The sequence below is a fragment of the Castanea sativa genome, chromosome 8 (assembly GCF_040712315.1).
Source record: "Castanea sativa cultivar Marrone di Chiusa Pesio chromosome 8, ASM4071231v1".
Lineage (NCBI taxonomy): Eukaryota > Viridiplantae > Streptophyta > Magnoliopsida > Fagales > Fagaceae > Castanea > Castanea sativa.
In genome coordinates this window covers 47,794,100-47,811,730 of record NC_134020.1, presented here as the reverse complement: position 1 = coordinate 47,811,730, position 17,631 = coordinate 47,794,100, and the positions used below count along the sequence as shown (strand labels likewise).

The following is a 17,631-nucleotide window of genomic DNA, read 5'->3' as shown; positions in this document are numbered from 1 at the left end:
TAATTTGAAACACAAAATATATACCTGAAAAATTGAAATGATATAGAGATTCATTGGAAGTGTTTAATATGGCATATAAAAAGCCATATGTTAAACTTTGAAAATACACATATACATGCTTGCATATATGTGTGTGTGCATGTGCATGTGCGTGTGCCAACATCTACTGCTTCTTAGTAAATTTTAGTACTGAATGCAATTTGATATAAATAAGTATTTGAATTGGTTTGCCCTTGTGGTACACTTCCTGTGTACTTGGGGGATAGCATGTTTTTTTCAATCATTAAAGTTGATTTTTACCCATAGAAAAGGTATTTGAATCAGTTTGAATGGTATGAACTACGTAGTTTACTAGACAATACCTCGCTGGCATTGTTGAATTGGTTTGGTGAGTCATACTGTGGAGGAAGGGTGGAGTTCGGATGTATGGTTCCATTGTGGTTTGAAAGATTGGGAGATGGAGTTGGTGGGGCCTTTTGTCACATCTTGGAGTCACAAAACCCTTTAATTAAGGATAGGGATAGGATGAGTTGGTGTTTGAGGTTGAAGTGGGATTTTGACATATAATCCTTTTATGGTGCTTTGCCTCTTGCATGAGGATAAATTGCTTAGTCCATTAGCAGTGAACAGCCCCTAGATTATCCGGTAATTGGTTATGATGGATGGGATTAGTTGCTCGTAGGAATTTGATTAACAGTGAGGATTGTTGTATAGTATGCTCTACGATGTGCAACTGATATGAGTGGTTTGCCTATGCGATAAAAAAAAGTCCATTTATGCATGGTGCTTTGAGGGGATCTAGCTCTATTACTTTTCCAAGGAAAAACATTTGGGGCGTGAAGGCTCCATGATGTGTCTTTATTGTTTGGACAGCTGCATGGGGGAAGATTCTCATAGGTGATTATTTGAGGATAAAGGGGCTCTACTATTATTGTTGCTGCCTCTGTCGGTGTAGTGGGGAGAGTGTTGATCAGCTCTTGTTGCATTGTGGGGAGGTTTCTCGGTTATGGAGTTTTGCTTTTAGATCGTTTGATGTTACTTGGGTTTTACCCAAGAGGGTTATTGATTTATTGGTTGATTGGAGAAACTGGTTGGGAAAGCACTCTTCGAATATTTGGAATTTTGTACCACATTGTGTGATGTGGATTATTTGGAGGGATTGAAATAATCACATATTTGAAGATTTGGTGCTTACTAGGGATAAACTCCTAGCTTTATTTGCAGGAACCTTGTTTGATTGGTCTCATGCATGGGGATTTTCCTCTAGGGAATCCATTCTGCTGTTTTTAGATTCCCTTTCTTCTTGTACATAATTTTCTGTTTTCTTTTTTGTTGCTTGTACATATCTTCTCTTCCTACTTCATTTCTTTAATGTAGCTGTTTTCTCTTAATATAATTTTTCTTGCTAATATATGAAAAAAGTTTCTTAACGAATTAACATATATACAAACCTGAATAACCATGCTCTTCAAAAAAAAAAAAAAAAAAAAAAAAGAGAGAGAGAGAGAGAGGAGAAAAATGAAAATGAACAGAAAGTCCTTGTGAAAAATGAAAATATGTGTGTGTTCGTTTATATATATATGTTTATGTCGATTATCTACATCTACTGCTTCCTTGTAAATAGTAGTATTGAATTCCGTTTGTTATGAATAAGTTTTTGAAACGGTTTGAATGCTATGAAGAACAACCAGGAGGAACTACTGTAGTTAACTAGAAAACTCCTCCCTTGCATTATTAAAAGTTTCTTAACAAATTATTCTTCTTGTCAACATATATGGTTATATACAAACCCCTCTTCGAAAAAAGAGAAGGAGAAAAAATGGAAATGAACAAAAATTCATTCTGAAAACCCATCTCCTGGTTCGATGAATGTGAACCATAGGTTTTTTCCCTTAGCTCTTGTAGAAGCTGTAGAATTAGTCTTTCTCTACGTCTAACTTATTTGGGTTCTTGGATCTTAAGAATCTTAGATAATTTATTTTGTAATTTTCTTTTGGCAGATCCTTTGTATACTTCCCATGTACTAGGGTTGCGCCTCTTTTGCCCTTTTTCAATGAATTTGATTACTTGTGAAGCTGCACAAGCAGTATTATGTTGGGCATTTAGAGTTAAGTATATGATTGTTTGTTCTTTGTTGTACTCAGTTTTTAACATGTCCATTGTGAATTGACTGATACAGGATGTGCTATATGCCAAAGAGTACCCCCCCCACCCTCTCTTCATTTCCTTGTTTGCTACTCATAACCCATTTCTCTGACTCCAAGGCCTATCTTTTATACATATTGATTCTTTTAGTTTATATCCATATATGTTTGTTTTGCAGCTCATGATTCTATAATGCTGAAAATCATGTTTTTCCTTCCTCTGTTTTCCATATTGTTCTTGTGACTTACTAATTCTCAATTTCAGGTTGGAACGGAAAACAGTTAAAAGGAAAAGAGTATTTGCAACTTTAAAAGTTTTAGGGACAGTGCTGGAACAGTTGACTAAGGAAATTCCTGAAGAGGTTGGACATCTTCTCAGTTGTGTATTGCCATAGATCTGGGTTGTGGTCGCCCCAGAAACATTGATATATATTCTACCCATTGAATCACATGTGTAGATATGGCCTATGTTTTGTAAATTGTAATGTGTTGGTTGACTTTCTTTCTTGCAATTTCTTTCGTTTTCTAGGCAACCAAATGATCTAAGTCTTCTAGTATTATTGCTTAATTCTCAAATTTTATGTTTGTCTTTATTGTCTTGGTTGTCTGAACTTCTTTTTATTTTTGATAAATTTTAATTTGAACCTCTTAGTAAATTTATTTTCCTTAATCTGTTTGGATTGTGAAAAAATGGTAGAAAATGAGAGAAAAAAATCATATTCTCAACAATCTGAGACTTGACCAACACCTGACCATCCATCTGATAGTTCACAGGTGGTTGCACTGGAGTTGTCGGTCGGCAGTGGGTGAAGGCAACCTTCACCTGACGGCCCTGACTGGATTGGTCAAGTGGTGGTTTACTTGAGCCCAACTGACCTGTGAACACCTCTAGAAAGAAGAAGTGCTGATTAGATGGACAGTAATGTTGGTTTCTTGGAGGGTTTCTTCCTTTCTTTATGTTGATGGGGATAACACTAGACTCTTGTTTTTTGAGGTGTTAATGTGAGCAAATCGTAATAAATTGAGGTTGACCAGGGGGGTCCCTCGTGTAAGATCATTTGGTAGCATGTTGTAATTTTGTTGTGTAACAAACTAACAGGTGGGACTCCTGTTAGATACAATTATTGTTCTTGCTTTGACTTCTACTTTGTGATTGTTATTTTTCTGTGGTGTTTGTTGCATCCTCTATGTTCATAAAGATCACTAGAAGTATGCTGATATGTTAATAATATAATTATCTTAATATGATCTGATAATTATCTTATTTAACAGGGGGTTCCTTGTGTAATATCATTTGATAACATGTTGTATTGTTATTGTATAACATACTAACAGGTGGGACTCCTTTAGATACAATTTTTGTTTTTGCTTTGACTTCTACCATGTGATTCTTATTTTTCTTTGGTATTTGTTACAGCCTTTATGTTCATAAAAATCACTATAAATATGTTTATAAGCATATAACATAATTATCTTATCTGATTTTAATGTGACTTTTTTTTTTTTGAGTTTTTGACCCCGAGGGGAGGAGGAATGGGAAATTTGAATTAGTGATCTCCACTTCATGATTTTTGGTTCCTGGCAAATTGTGGTACCCTTTGGGTTGATTTTTATGTGCCTTTATATATGATTGCTTTCCTCTGCAGCTTAAACGGGTGATGGAAGCTGATGCAGAAATGACAGAAGATTTAATGGCTTATAACATTATCCCGTTGGATGGCCATACCTTGACAAATGTCATTGAGAATATGTCCGAGGTTAGTTTTTTGCCTAATGTGTAAGTCTCAAGTTCATTTTTGGTGACTTCTGCCATTTATTAACATAAGGAACTAATTCCAGGTGAAAGCAGCAGTGTCAGCTTTAAAGTATCACAGGGGTCTAGCAAAATTGCCTGTGGATTTTCCTATTCCTGCAACAAGGAATTCTGATATGCTTGATTTTCTGCACTATACATTTGGATTTCAGGTCTGTACTTGGTTGAAATATTTGTATAGTAATAGGTGTCTTTGCCTCATGGACCAAGCCTTTGGGCTGTGTTATGTTGGTGGGGCTTTTCTATGTGATGCATACATGGATTAGGTGTCTTGCTGCTGTTTTTGATGTGATTTCTTTTTTCTATCATCTGGGGGTTTTGTGACATTGGATGGAGTTGAATCCTGAAAAGTTTCAAGGTTATATCAAAATGAGTTTAGTGTCAAATCAGTTCTTAATCTGGGTTACTTTTTTGGGAGTAGAAGCCTTTTTGTCTGGAAAGGCAGTTCACGTGACTTTTGGAACCCATTCCATGAGGCGAATTATCAGCCTCCAATGGTGATTCATATGTACAAGTCAGCTGTGTTCTTGTGGATTGGAGGCTCATGATTATTACTGGATTTTTGAGTTTCCTTTTGCATGTGAATTCTTTTGGTTCTGAATGCTGGTTGCACAGAATGTTAGTCTTTTCCTTGTGAATGGGCACATTTAGAGTGCAAATCTTGAGTTTGATCTTTCAGTTAGAGTCTGCCAATAAGGTTTTTGGAAAGTGTATTATTTATATATTTATGATTATTGTTATTGCTGTTGTTGTAGAGTTTTGGTTGTTGGGTGTATAATGTTATACAGTTAGGGAAGGTTCCCCCTTTTTCATGGTCTTCTTCCTCTTATGTCCATGTCTTGGGTTTGGAAATTCTCCTTGTCTTTGTTTGTTATATTAATATATTTGGTTTTGTACTCTTATAAGTTGTTCTTGCATCTAATGCTTGAAGTTTATGGTTATCAGAAGGACAATGTTTCTAACCAGCGGGAACATATAATTCATCTCCTTGCAAATGAGCAATCTCGGCTTGGTATTCCTGAAGAATCTGAACCGGTAAATCTCAAATCTTTCTTGTCAAATAATTGCATTGATTAGGGATGCTGTATTAGATGTTCATTAATTACCTAGAGGAGGCATATAGCTTCCATGGATCTTTCTACGACTCTTTGGAAATTGAGAATGTACTTACTTTTTTATTTTTTAGTATTAGCGATAGTCCTGAAAAAATGCAAGTGCATGCACTGAAGTATATGATAAGTACACCAGAGGAAACCCCAAAAGAATACACAATGGGAAAAATAAAACTTTATTCTTAAAAATTTGTTTGCAAAATTGCAAGAAGGTTAAGAAGTGGAAGAGGGAAAACTTGACAATGAAGAGCGATATGAATAAGGAAACTTGCAATTGGATTCATGTGTATTATGACAGTTTGGTTCTCAGTGTTGGTAAATGGTTCTCTGATTTTTTATTATAACTTGAGGTCCGTAAGGCAAGTTGACCCCCTTTTGTCTTAAGGCCTTAAAGCAGTATTCTGAAGTTTTACTATCTTGTAACATAAATGTAAATTGTGGAGTTTCTATGTATGTGAAATAGATGGCATATATTACAGTTTGGTATTTTTCTTTATTGTTGGTTGGTCGAATTGTTTATTTATTATTATCTTTATAGACATTTTTATCCATAAAATCATGATATTTTCCTTGGTTTTGCTTCAGATATTGGATGAGGCTGCTGTGCAGGAGGTATTTCTTAAGTCCCTTGACAATTACATTAAATGGTGTAACTACTTGTGCATCCAGCCAGTTTGGAGCAGGTATAGATTCTTAAAATATATTTGTTACTCCTTGTGGCTCTTAAATGAATTAATTCTTGTTAATGATATTTGGTGATTGAGAGTTACGGAATGAATATGGTTTTTTTGCAGCTTGGAAGCTGTTAACAAGGAAAAGAAATTACTATTTGTTTCTTTGTACTTTCTGATATGGGGCGAAGCAGCCAACATTAGATTTCTTCCAGAATGTTTGTGCTACATATTTCATCATGTAAGTTAATCCAGGAGTGATTGATTCATTAAATTTCTTGTTGGACTTATTATTAAACTTTTGTTTTTAATATTCTAGCCTTGCTTGTTGATTGCTGTCTTTTGGAGTTTTTCTTCCTCCCCAAAACCCCAACACAAAATTTCTTGTTGGCTTAGTATTAAGCTCTTGTTTTTAATATTTTAGCCTAGCTTGCTGATTGTTTTCTATTGAGGGAGTCGTCCTTTCCCCCTGGCCAACAGAAAAAAAAAAAAACCCAACACACACACTCGAAAGTTGGTCCAGATTTCTAGTGTTTCTTCCACGGTTTCAGGGCAACTAATTTTATGCAATTTAAGCATCTTTTTATTATTATTTAAAATTATTGTTATTATTTTAATGTTTTGTATATTTGCTGAACTTTATGTAAATAATTGTCTGAGTTTTCTCTTTTTTCCTCTTTAAAAGTTGGTCCAAGTCTCTAGTCTTGTGCAGGAACTTAAAATTTAGTGCAGTCACTTGTGTAGGCAGTCACTGGCATTGAATTTTTACAGGGCTGCTTATTTTTGTTGTTTTGGGGGTGGGGATTTTAAGATAAATTAAATTCAGTGTCTCACGGTTTTTCCATGCATCTCTGCTGTGAAATATCAATTACTTGGTTCTAAGTTTGTATCTTTAGTTGCTTTTTTCTCTTTTTTAACCCTTCTTTTGCTTCTTCTTGTTATCCAAACTAGTCTGTGGTTTACCATTTTATAGATTATGTTATTTGAAATTTATGACACATGTCTTTTCACTTTTCTTCAAATTTCTACGTACCTTTTTCACCTTACTTCACTCATTCTTTTACTCTTGAATTTCATGTCCAGATGGCAAGGGAAATGGATGAGATTTTGAGGCAGCAGATTGCACAGCCAGCTATGAGTTGCAATTCTGAAAATGGTGTGTCATTTCTTGATCAAGTCATCTCTCCTTTGTATGAGGTTGTCTCTGCGGTATGTATCTTTTTATTCTTTTTGTTAACATAAAAATTTGATATTACGTTGTTTGCTATGCATTTAGTAACCTGGTGTGTGTGGGACGGAGGGACTGCATTGTGGGATGATGATGTTGGACAATGCTTTATGCTTGATTAGATCTTTCTTTGATAGATATCATTGGGCTAAAGCCTTTAAGCTTTAGGGTTTATGATTGAGTGGGTTAGTTTAAGATCTTGGAATGGGATAAAGGTGAGATTGACTGTTTTAAGGTGTTTGAGGCTTTCATTGAGCTATCAGAGTTTGTTCCCTTAGTGATGTAGTAAGATTTGTAGTGTCGCGCATGATTTTAAGATTTTGACCTATATATCGATCAGTATTTATTTTATTGTTTCCAAGGAGTTGAAAGCAGATTCCTGATGTTCATTTTGCCTCAACTTAATCTGTTGAAAGCTTTTGTTATATAGGCTGGTGATTGTTGTTTGAAATCTTGGTACTTCAAGAATATATGTCTTTAGTGGGTGAACTTGTCTTGTCATGGATATTTTCTCCAATTTCAGTGTTTTGTTGTTGACTTGTGCGCAAATTTGCACAGGAAGCTGCTAACAATGATAATGGACGAGCGCCTCATTCTTCCTGGAGAAACTATGATGATTTTAATGAGTACTTCTGGTGTGATTCTTGAAACATTTTTGTTACATAATTTTTTTTTTTATATCTTTATGGCAGACCTTAATTCCATTTTTTTTAAGAAAATTTTATTTATTTATTTATAAATTTCTGGTCAGGTCACTTAATTGCTTTGAACTTAGTTGGCCATGGCGTAAAACTTCGTCATTTTTCCAGAAGCCACAACGGAGATCAAAGGTTAGCTGATCTAATTGTTTTAATGGTTGGGAATTGGTTGACTATTTTTATGACATTTGAGGGGGAATTTCATAATAATAGTTAAGGGATTTGTTGACTATCTTCAGTCTTAATGGCAGTTTTGAATCGCTTTCATTTATTTGTAATTCTTTGATTGCAATTCTTAGGATATCTTGTTTTTTCTGTTGTTCAAGAGGTAATTTTTATTGAATAAAATCATTTATACAAAAAAAAGTTAAGTTTTTTGATGTGGTTTTATTGAAGAGAGGGAGGAACACATGCTTGTGCCCACAAATTAGAAGTTAATTCTATCTTGCTTTCGGTAATTTTGCTTTTGGAATTTGAATTTTAGTCTCAATACGAGTTGAACCCTTAGGATTTAAATTTTTAGTATCTTATTGTGCCTTGTGAATTTCTTTGCATAATTTTTATGCTCCTTTTGTTACAGAACATGCTTGCATGTAGTGGAAGTCTGCGACGTGGGAAAACTTCATTTGTTGAGCACCGGACATTTCTTCATCTTTATCATAGTTTTCACCGACTCTGGATCTTTCTTGCTATGATGTTTCAGGTTTGCATGTCCATATTGAATACTCAATTTCAATACATAATCTCTCTTTTGTGAACTGAAACATTTGTTAACTTGCTGAGATTGCCGTCAATACCCTGCAAACTCTTGCGTTTAATTTTCAAATCCCCATTGTTATTAATTTTTGTTTTTGTTTTCTATAAAATTCTCTACCACCCCTTACATTGTTTCCTACTCACTAGGAAATATTTGGGCGTATATTACTTGTAATGCAAAATATTCTTCCTCTCACCTTTCTTATTGCTACCAATTCCTCATCCTGGTCCTTTTCTTATTCAACAACATTTTGAATTTTGATTTTCTTCTTTTATCTATTGATGAATAGTTCGGTTAAAAGCAACTGTTATTTATGACAATGCACAGACTGTTTTCTTTAACATATTTTCCTTTATATATATATATATATATATTTCAGGCTCTCACAATCCTTGCATTCAATGATCGACATTTTAATGCCAAAATGTTACGGGAAGTTCTTAGTGTTGGTCCAACATTTGTGGTGATGAAGTTCTTTGAGAGTAAGTTTCTCTTTATGCAAAATATGTTGTGGGTGATTTGTTTTGTTAGTCCTCTTAAGTTGTACATAAATAGCGTTGGTGAAAGTGACAAGTGCACTTAAGCTGAAAGGCCTTTTGGGCCCAAGGCGCAGAGTGCAAAGAGCAAAGTACAAGCACCCGTTTGATTGAAATAAAGCTTACATTTATAAGAAATAATGAAGTGAATTTGAAGACAGTAGTTAATGGATGATATGACAATTAAGTAATCAACTAATGATATAAATTCAAATTTAACATTTTTTGTATATAGTTTTATTGTGCTTTAGAAAATATACACAACTGCTATCAAAATGAGTTACATGGTTGAATTAAAATATTGATATGGGAAGCGTAAAGTACTATTTATTTTAAATCTTGAGTCCATTATATATTTTTGGTCTTAGTAGTTTATTTAGGTTATTAGTATTTTGTTAAATTCCTAGAGAATTGTTTATTTTTGTAATTCAATAATTGGGATTTCCCTAGTCATTAGATTAGGTTTCCTAAGTCAATTAGAATTAGAATTTGAATTAGGGTTTTCCTATGTCAATTAGTATTACTACTAAGCCTATATAAGCACAATATTGTACTCCTATGGAGAGGGACAATTTCTCTTGAAATTCTATGGCCTAATGCTGACTTTAATGAACTTCGGGCTATTAGTATTTTATTAAATTCCTAAAATCAAGGTTATTTTTGTAATTCAGTTATTGAGATTTAGCTAGTCATTTAGATTAGGTTTCCTAAGTCAATTAAAATTAGGGTTTTCATATGTCAGTTAGAATTAGGGTTTAGTTCTAATAAGTCTATGTAAGCACAATATTGTAGTCCTTTGGAGAAGGATTGTTTTGATTATAAATAAAAATTTCCTTGAAAATTTTCCTATGTTGTGTTGTTGACTCCAACGAACCCTAGGTGCTAAGTCTTACGTCAAAAAGGACTTATATGCCAACATAAGCAAGAAATGTTTTCATCATTATTGTCGTCATGTAGCCCTTATCATCTTCCTTATCTAAATTAATGGTCTCTCCTCATTGGGAGTATGTTGTGAACTGGAACCTGAACCTAAACCGGTCGCTCTTCCCAGTTACCTTGTTCTTGATCTCATGTTGAATCTTTCTTTCAACTCAAGTAGGTCTAGCTCAAAACTATTGTGTGTGTGATTGTGTGGTCCCTTAGGCTTTTTTTTTTTTTTTTGGTTTTCTTTTAAAATTTTTACTCAGAGATTGGAAGGTGGGTTATGTGTATCATACACACCATAAGAATGATCTTTGTATACCAATTTAAGGGACCATATTAATAGCATCCAAATTGATAACTTTTGTAAGTGATTTTTTTCTTAAAATAAAAAATAAAAAGTGTGCTTTTCTAAAGGTGCTTTGCTTTAAGAGAAAACAGAGCTTAAGGCTTGGCACTTTAAGCAAGCTTTTACCAACATTGTACCAAACTAATGTACGTTATTTCCTTATTGTTTGCCACCTTAAAAATACTATTAAATTCTAAAGTTCCACTTGTTCATTTAGGTGTTTTGGACATTCTTATGATGTATGGTGCATATTCTACATCGCGACGCATGGCTGTTTCTCGAATTTTTCTCCGTTTTATATGGTTTGGTGTTGCTTCAGTCTTCATATGTGTCCTTTATGTGTAAGTTTTTCTTCCACAACATTGCTTGGTGGTTTTGTTTCTCAACTAATTTCTTTGTTGGTCATTGGTAACCTCTCTGGTTCTTTGTGCTCTTGTACAGGAAAGCTCTCCAGGAAGAGAGTAAACCCAACGCAGATTCAGTTCTTTTCAGACTGTATTATATTGTAATCGGCATCTATGCTGGCATCCAGTTTTTCATTAGTTTCCTCATGCGAATACCTGCCTTCCACCTTCTAACTAATCAATGTGATCGCTGGCCTTTAATACGCTTTGTGAAGTGGATGCGTCAGGTTTTATTTCTCTTCTCTTGTAATTTATTTATACTCTTGACTCCTGGATTTGTGGTTTCCATTTGCTTTCTTTATATTCATTTGTTTATTTTTTTTGCCATCAAAGGAACGGTATTATGTTGGACGTGGCATGTATGAGAGGACTACTGATTTTATCAAGTAATCCCTAATCCTAACTGCCCCACTTCTCTCTCTCTCTCTCTCTCTCTCTCTCTCTCTCTCTCTCTCCACACACACACACACACACACACATATATAAGGGCAAACCTTAGGTTGTGTTCGTTTGGTGCTGTTCATCAGGTTCCCCATTTTAAATTCAAACACATGGTTGCATTGACAAATGAAGCATAAGTAGTGTTATATTTTCCAAGGGCAATTAGATTCAATGTAGCTTTATGTGTTTGAATTTAATTGATGAACCTAATGTACTACACCCAAGGAATTGTCCCTATATAAAACTCATTAAGAAGAATTGCAAATTGCTTTCTTCTCTTTGAGCTGCTAGTTTGTTTGTCCATCCCTTTCTCTTAGTCTGGTTGAAACATAATCAAATATTGAGAATGAAGTTAAATAGCAAGGAAGAAACTTCATAGGAGAAAAGAGAAATTATAGTTTATTGTAACTGTTTTGGCATTTCTTCTTTAGGGGGTTAGTAAAAGTAAAAAAGAAGAGGATTCCTATAAAAGATAAAGTACAAGAACCATTGAAATTGCTTAGAAATTTCTTCTTGATTTTGGAAAAATATATTAATCCTATTCTTACAAATAGTGAAAAAACTGGAAAACAATAACAAAGGCTATCAAAAATTGAAAAAATAACTGTCAATATTAGATTCCTTTGGGCCACAAATATGTATACTGGTAGCTTTTTAAATTTATTTTGGAAAATATGAGATAGTTTAATAACTTACATTGTTAATTTTACAGGTATATGTTCTTTTGGCTTCTTGTTTTGTGTGGAAAGTTTTCGTTTGCCTACTTTCTCCAGGTTAGTGACATATAGTATTTTATTTGTTTTTTGGATTGAATTTCATCTTATTTAGGCCTGAATTTTTTGTTTTGTTGGCTGCTGCAGATCCAGCCATTGGTGAAACCCACAAGGGCCATAGTAGATATGAATGATCTGTCATATTCTTGGCATGATTTAGTATCTAAGAGTAAGCCCCCTTCACAAATTTAAGATTCATAGATTATGCTCTGGGCGGGGCTATATTTTTTCTTAATTTGTTGTATCAACTTTTTATTTTGTTTGAATGTCTTTTGGCTTCCTCATGAACAAATCTAAGCTCTTTTTGCTCTCTTTTTTGGGTACTATATATGATGGACTTTGTTAGTACTACGTTTGTAGATGCCTCCTGTATTTTTCTCTTTCCACCCCCAAAACTTTCTGCTTCAGTTGTTTGATTGAATAAATAAGCGATACTCTTATATGTTTCCATAGTGTGATGGTGGACTGCCTATCATTTTAGATAAGTAATGATATTTTATTTAAAAGCTCAATAAGCCTGGTTACAAAAATAATGCATGAGATAAAGTGGATCTGTATTGTTGGTAGACTCAAGTTTCTAAACGTGATGACTTCATTTTGGTCAATTGAAAAAAAGGAAAGAAAAGAGGAAGTTCTGATATTGGCTTCCTTTAATTGATTGTCACATCATGTAAGGCTTTCTTTTAACCGGTTACTTGGCTTTTGACTGAAGGTTTGATTGCTTTGTGGTCTTGTCATATCTTTGAATTGTGTGATGTGATCTAGTTCTCTCTGCCATTATGTGTGCTCTGTGCAGATTGACCATATATGGATATTTGGGCTAGGGCTTGGGGACTCACATCTAGTGATTCTCTTCCTTTATTCCTTAGCTCTCTCCTTCTTTGTTCTTAGTGTTTCTCTTCCTTTTTGTTTTTGTTTGTGTTTTTCTCTCTCTTATGTATGCTTGTTTTGCTAGTGCTTCTTTGCATTTAGCAGTTTTTGGAATATACTTTTTTCTTACCTATCAAAAAAAAAATTGTTTAATTTTCCTCAATGATGCTTCTGGCTCTTTATGCTGCTTTCTTTTGATGCAGATAACCATAACACATTGGCAGTTGCTAGCTTATGGGGTCCAGTGGTTGCTGTAAGTTGTGATTCATGTTTTTCTTGGATTCTGCAAATGCTACAATATTTTTTTAATTTAATTTTTTAGTTCTTTCCACTAAAGTAATCTAATATGGGTTGTGTGATTTAATATGGTTTTCTTTTCATTCCTTTTTCTTTATGTGATTCAATATATTTTTATGAAACAATTTGGTTCCAAAAGTCTTCCACCTTAAGTGAAAAACACCATGTGATCATTGGAGTTGCATGGATACTGGTAGAAAGATTTCATATCCTTATTGGAGGATACTTGTTACACTATTAAATTGTTATTTAATGCTTATTTTCAAGGGGAACACTTGTATCTTATATAGAAAGTCTGGGATCAACCTTGTACTTACTTTAAAAGCCTTTGTTGGTGGGTTAGTCAATTAGAGAGGAGAAAATTGGTGAATTGATTTTGATATAGGACTATGTTTGACTTTTTAGTTTGAATAGTATTTGGGAGGGGTTGGGGAAGGGAGAGTTGGAGCTCCAGAGTTACCTCCCTTGTAAATCATCTTAAATCCATTTTGCCATGAATTTGTCCATTTTTAAGAGCTCGATTCTGCTACTAAGTGGTTTGTTGAAGAGTCTAATTTTTTTTTTTTTTTTTTTTTTTTTTTTTACCCTTAATGGAATACTTTAGAATTTATAATATTAATAAGTACTAATGACTCCCACATATCTTTGGATAGTGGGAAGGTACTAATCATCTGATCCAAGAAATTTTGTGGGATGTGTTATATTTGTCTAGTTAAATGATTAAATACACTATATTCCAATAGCTTAAGCTTTTGGGACAATCGGTAATTTAATATGGTAATAGAGCAAGACGTCCTAAGTTCGATTTTTGTCTCTTCCACTCTACCTCTCATTTAAATTCTCACGTGTTAGGCCTCACCTATTATAAGAGGAATTTGGGCCCCAACGTGAGGGGGAGTGTTAGAATTGTGTGGTTAAATGATTAAAATTTACTAAATTTTAATAGCTTAAACTTTTGGGACAATCGATAATTTAACTGGATGTATAACATAACAAACCACAAATAAGTACCTTGCAAAAATGAAAAATTAACTAACATAAAAAAATGTTGTTAGGTAAGGAGCACACCCAAAATGATGTCCCACCCTCTCTAGTGTTTGGATAAAATATGTCAAGTGGAGAGTTATGATTTATAGAAGCTCAATTGTTGCAGTTGGTCTCAATTTTTGATTTCTGTTACTGAGTGATGCTCTTTTTTTCTTTTCTTTTTTTTTTTCTTTTTACACTCTCCCTCTCACTCACATGCAAACGCGCGCGCGCGCACACATACACATGCACATGGCTGCATGAACTCATTTTTGATCTAATTATTTTTATTTTTCTTGGTACAGATCTACCTCTTAGACATCTATTTGTTTTACACTGTTGTATCTGCTGTTTGGGGATTCTTGCTAGGGGCGAGAGATCGTCTTGGCGAGGTATGTCATATTTGTCAGATCCCATTGGATTCTTTTTAATAATGTCTTATGCACGTGGAAGCTAAATACCTTATGGTTTTTCTTCACGTGTACATGTTATTTATTTACCATCAATCCGTATTCCGTACCATAATGTTATGGAACTCTCCCTGTTAGTGTTTTGCTTGAGATGAAGCTCTGTATTGTTTCCTTTTTTCTTTAATACCCCCTAGATGAATGAGAGGAAAAAATGGAACGAAGTGTGATGAAATATTTAAGTGAAGGATAGACAGGTAAAATCTTTTTGGCTTTCCTTCACATGTTGACTTTCTACCATCAATCTGTACTATTTTTATGAAACTCTTACTTAGTGCCATGCTTGCAATGGAACTATTACTATTACTATGAAGCATGGTGAAATATTTAAAGGAAGGATAGGTGAAACCAAATTCTGATGAAAATGTAAAACTTCCTTTGATGGTGGTTCCCTGCAACTATCAGTTACGACCGCGGGGGGGGAGGGGGGGGAGAATGTTTCTGGAGTTTCAAATTGCAAATATCATTATCCACTGCACATGGTTGCTTTCTCTATATCCCTCCCTGATGTGACTGCTAAAAAAACATTTCTTAAAAGCCACCCCAAAAAAGCATACCTTTTGTCATGATTTACACCTCCAATTAAGTGCTTTAAATGTCAACCTTTTTCTGTCATGATCTTCAGATTAGGTCACTGGAAGCCCTTCACAAACTTTTTGAGCAATTTCCCGGAGCTTTTATGAACAATCTTCACGTTCCTCTACCCAACAGGTTGAGTTTATTTGTTATTTGTTTGTTTCCCCTCAATAAATGTTGGTACAGTTCTCTGTGGACCAATATGTGTGTGTGTTTCTGTTGCTTTGTTTTGTTTTGTATCTGAATACAACATGTCTTTTGCAGGACTCGTCGCTCTTCTTCCAGCCAGGTGAGCCATCCATCAAAATTATCCCCTTCCCCCTAAAAATGCTTTTGTCAATAGTCTTCAGGGTAGAAACTGTATAAATTTATATTATAGAATAATTAACTTTTTCTTTTTATAAAGGTAATACATTTGATTGAAAAAGAAGGCTCTACGTCATGTACATGGGATGTATACCTGATGTAGTCCTAAAGAATTACAAAGAATAAAGGATAATTTACACTGACCCCCCTCGAGGTTTGGAGAAATATTAGAAACCTTATTTCATAAATGACATTCCATCCCTTGAGGTTTTAATACACACACACACACACCCCCTATGGCCATTTATGTTGCATTGCCGGTTGAGTCAAAATATACAATTTTCCAATTAAGAAAATAGGTTTGAAGTTGGGACACCAAACACATCCATTGCCAGGCTCAAAGAGCTCAAGAAATATTCAAATATTAAATTTTGTGATATATAAGTAGAGGCTGCCTACAATAATTCAAAAGATGTTATTTATAAGAACCTTTAGTAAATCTTGAATCATAACCCTTTGTGTTATATATAACAATTAGATATGAACCATCCAACATTATTAAAATTCAAATGCTCGTCACATTACTTTTTATAATACTTAAGGCATAAAATGACATTGAACATCTATAATACATATGATATGTGCATTGTTGATTGGTGCTGTACATGCAATCATAATGGAGGGACCACCGACCTTTCGTCAATTCATTGTGACTATGTGTATGATTTATGGTCCATGATGTTTGGCATGCAATGGGTCATGATGTGGAGGGAATTGGGAAGGGGGTTATGGAAGACAGTACTATATTGTTGATATATGGGGGGCCATGCCTTATTGTGTTTTGTGGACCATTTGGAAAGAGAGAAACCTCCGTAATTTTGATGGGGCTGGAGTTCATTTGTGGAAATAAAATTGTATTTTCTAAATTTTTGTAGTTTTGATTGACTCTTTGTTGTATCCTTAGTTCACTGCCTTTGAACTTGGGGTTCTTGTTCATTCTGTTTATTTTCAAGGAAGCATTACTACTTTTGAAAAAAAAAAAAAGAAGAAGATGCTTTTTCACTTTTTGTTGATTTATTCTAATGTTTCCGTATAAGTGTTTAAAAAGCTCACATTTTTTCCATATTATTGTTATATTTATATTTTTTATAATTTGGTACTTAGAATTATAAATAGTGTTAAATTATGTTAGTTTAAACTAATTTTCAAAAAAATAAAATGTTAGTTTAAACTAATTGGAACTTAATTTTTTTTTTTTTCATAAAGCAACCAAACACTAAAAAAATTTTAATTAAATTAGGTTTGATCTTCTCTAAACAATTTCTAATTAAATTAGTCTAATTCTTTTTTTACTGTTTTACAAATTCTCTAACTTTTCTTTTTATTTATTAATACTTACTAATTAAACATGAATCATATATAATTGGTTTTTTTTGGGGTCTAATTTTCCTATATGCTACCTGAATTAGTGATTTGTCTATAAATATATGTAAAACTGAAGACGTTTGAATTTTGGTTGACCTCAAAATATATTGCCACCTAAACTTTTGAAGCCTCACAATTTCACAAATCAGTATTTTAATGTAGATTTTAATTTATTTTAAAAGGCTCTTAGATTCTTACTAAGTCATTTTCTCTTTAAATGATAGAATAGATGGTTCTATATGCAAATACAATCATAATAAATGTCTATCAATAATTGCCATAATTATTGAATTTCGTATTTAAAAAAAAAAATAAAAGAGCAAAAAAATTATTTTTTGCTAAACTTTCCCGTGCATTGCATGTTACTGACTTGTAATATATATAAAATGGAAGCTTTTGACTCTTTGTTGACTTCTAATCTTGAACCTAAGCTTTTGAAAGTTCTCATATTTCCACGTCATCATCATAATAAAAATTTTTAGTTTGCTTTTAGAGTTACTAATACTGTTAAAACTATATTAGGTTAAACTAAAGATATATTTATTTAATCTAACTACAACTCATCATCTTTTCTCATGATGCAACTCAAATTTTTTTTTTTTGGGTACAAATTCTCGAATTGAAATTTTATTTATTATTACTTATTAATTAAGCATGTATCATATATAATTAATTGTTGTCAAACTTTCCTGTGCATTGCAAAGGTTAGTAACTAGCAGCATAGAAAATTAACCCTTTGTTTGGATGGAGGGCAAGGAAAGGGGAGGTACCTCCCCCTCCATCTACTACATTCCGCTACTTGGCCTTCTTAGCTTTA

At 33.6% G+C, this 17,631-nt stretch overlaps 1 protein-coding gene across 2 annotated transcripts in view; it reads left to right on the top strand.

The window, feature by feature from the left end:
* Nucleotides 1-17,631, top strand: part of LOC142606674 (callose synthase 9) — a 59,025-nt gene that overhangs the window by 16,997 nt on the left and 24,397 nt on the right. For both annotated transcript variants that reach the window (XM_075778010.1, XM_075778011.1), the window contains exons 5-24: nt 2,410-2,506; nt 3,791-3,901; nt 3,984-4,109; nt 4,903-4,992; nt 5,655-5,752; nt 5,864-5,981; nt 6,824-6,949; nt 7,527-7,603; nt 7,720-7,798; nt 8,247-8,369; nt 8,803-8,905; nt 10,447-10,570; nt 10,671-10,860; nt 10,967-11,019; nt 11,787-11,847; nt 11,935-12,016; nt 12,921-12,970; nt 14,346-14,432; nt 15,133-15,218; nt 15,348-15,372. In XM_075778010.1, coding sequence (XP_075634125.1) covers nt 2,410-2,506; nt 3,791-3,901; nt 3,984-4,109; nt 4,903-4,992; nt 5,655-5,752; nt 5,864-5,981; nt 6,824-6,949; nt 7,527-7,603; nt 7,720-7,798; nt 8,247-8,369; nt 8,803-8,905; nt 10,447-10,570; nt 10,671-10,860; nt 10,967-11,019; nt 11,787-11,847; nt 11,935-12,016; nt 12,921-12,970; nt 14,346-14,432; nt 15,133-15,218; nt 15,348-15,372 — 1,906 coding nt within the window. The remainder of the gene's footprint in view (nt 1-2,409; nt 2,507-3,790; nt 3,902-3,983; nt 4,110-4,902; nt 4,993-5,654; nt 5,753-5,863; nt 5,982-6,823; nt 6,950-7,526; nt 7,604-7,719; nt 7,799-8,246; nt 8,370-8,802; nt 8,906-10,446; nt 10,571-10,670; nt 10,861-10,966; nt 11,020-11,786; nt 11,848-11,934; nt 12,017-12,920; nt 12,971-14,345; nt 14,433-15,132; nt 15,219-15,347; nt 15,373-17,631) is intronic.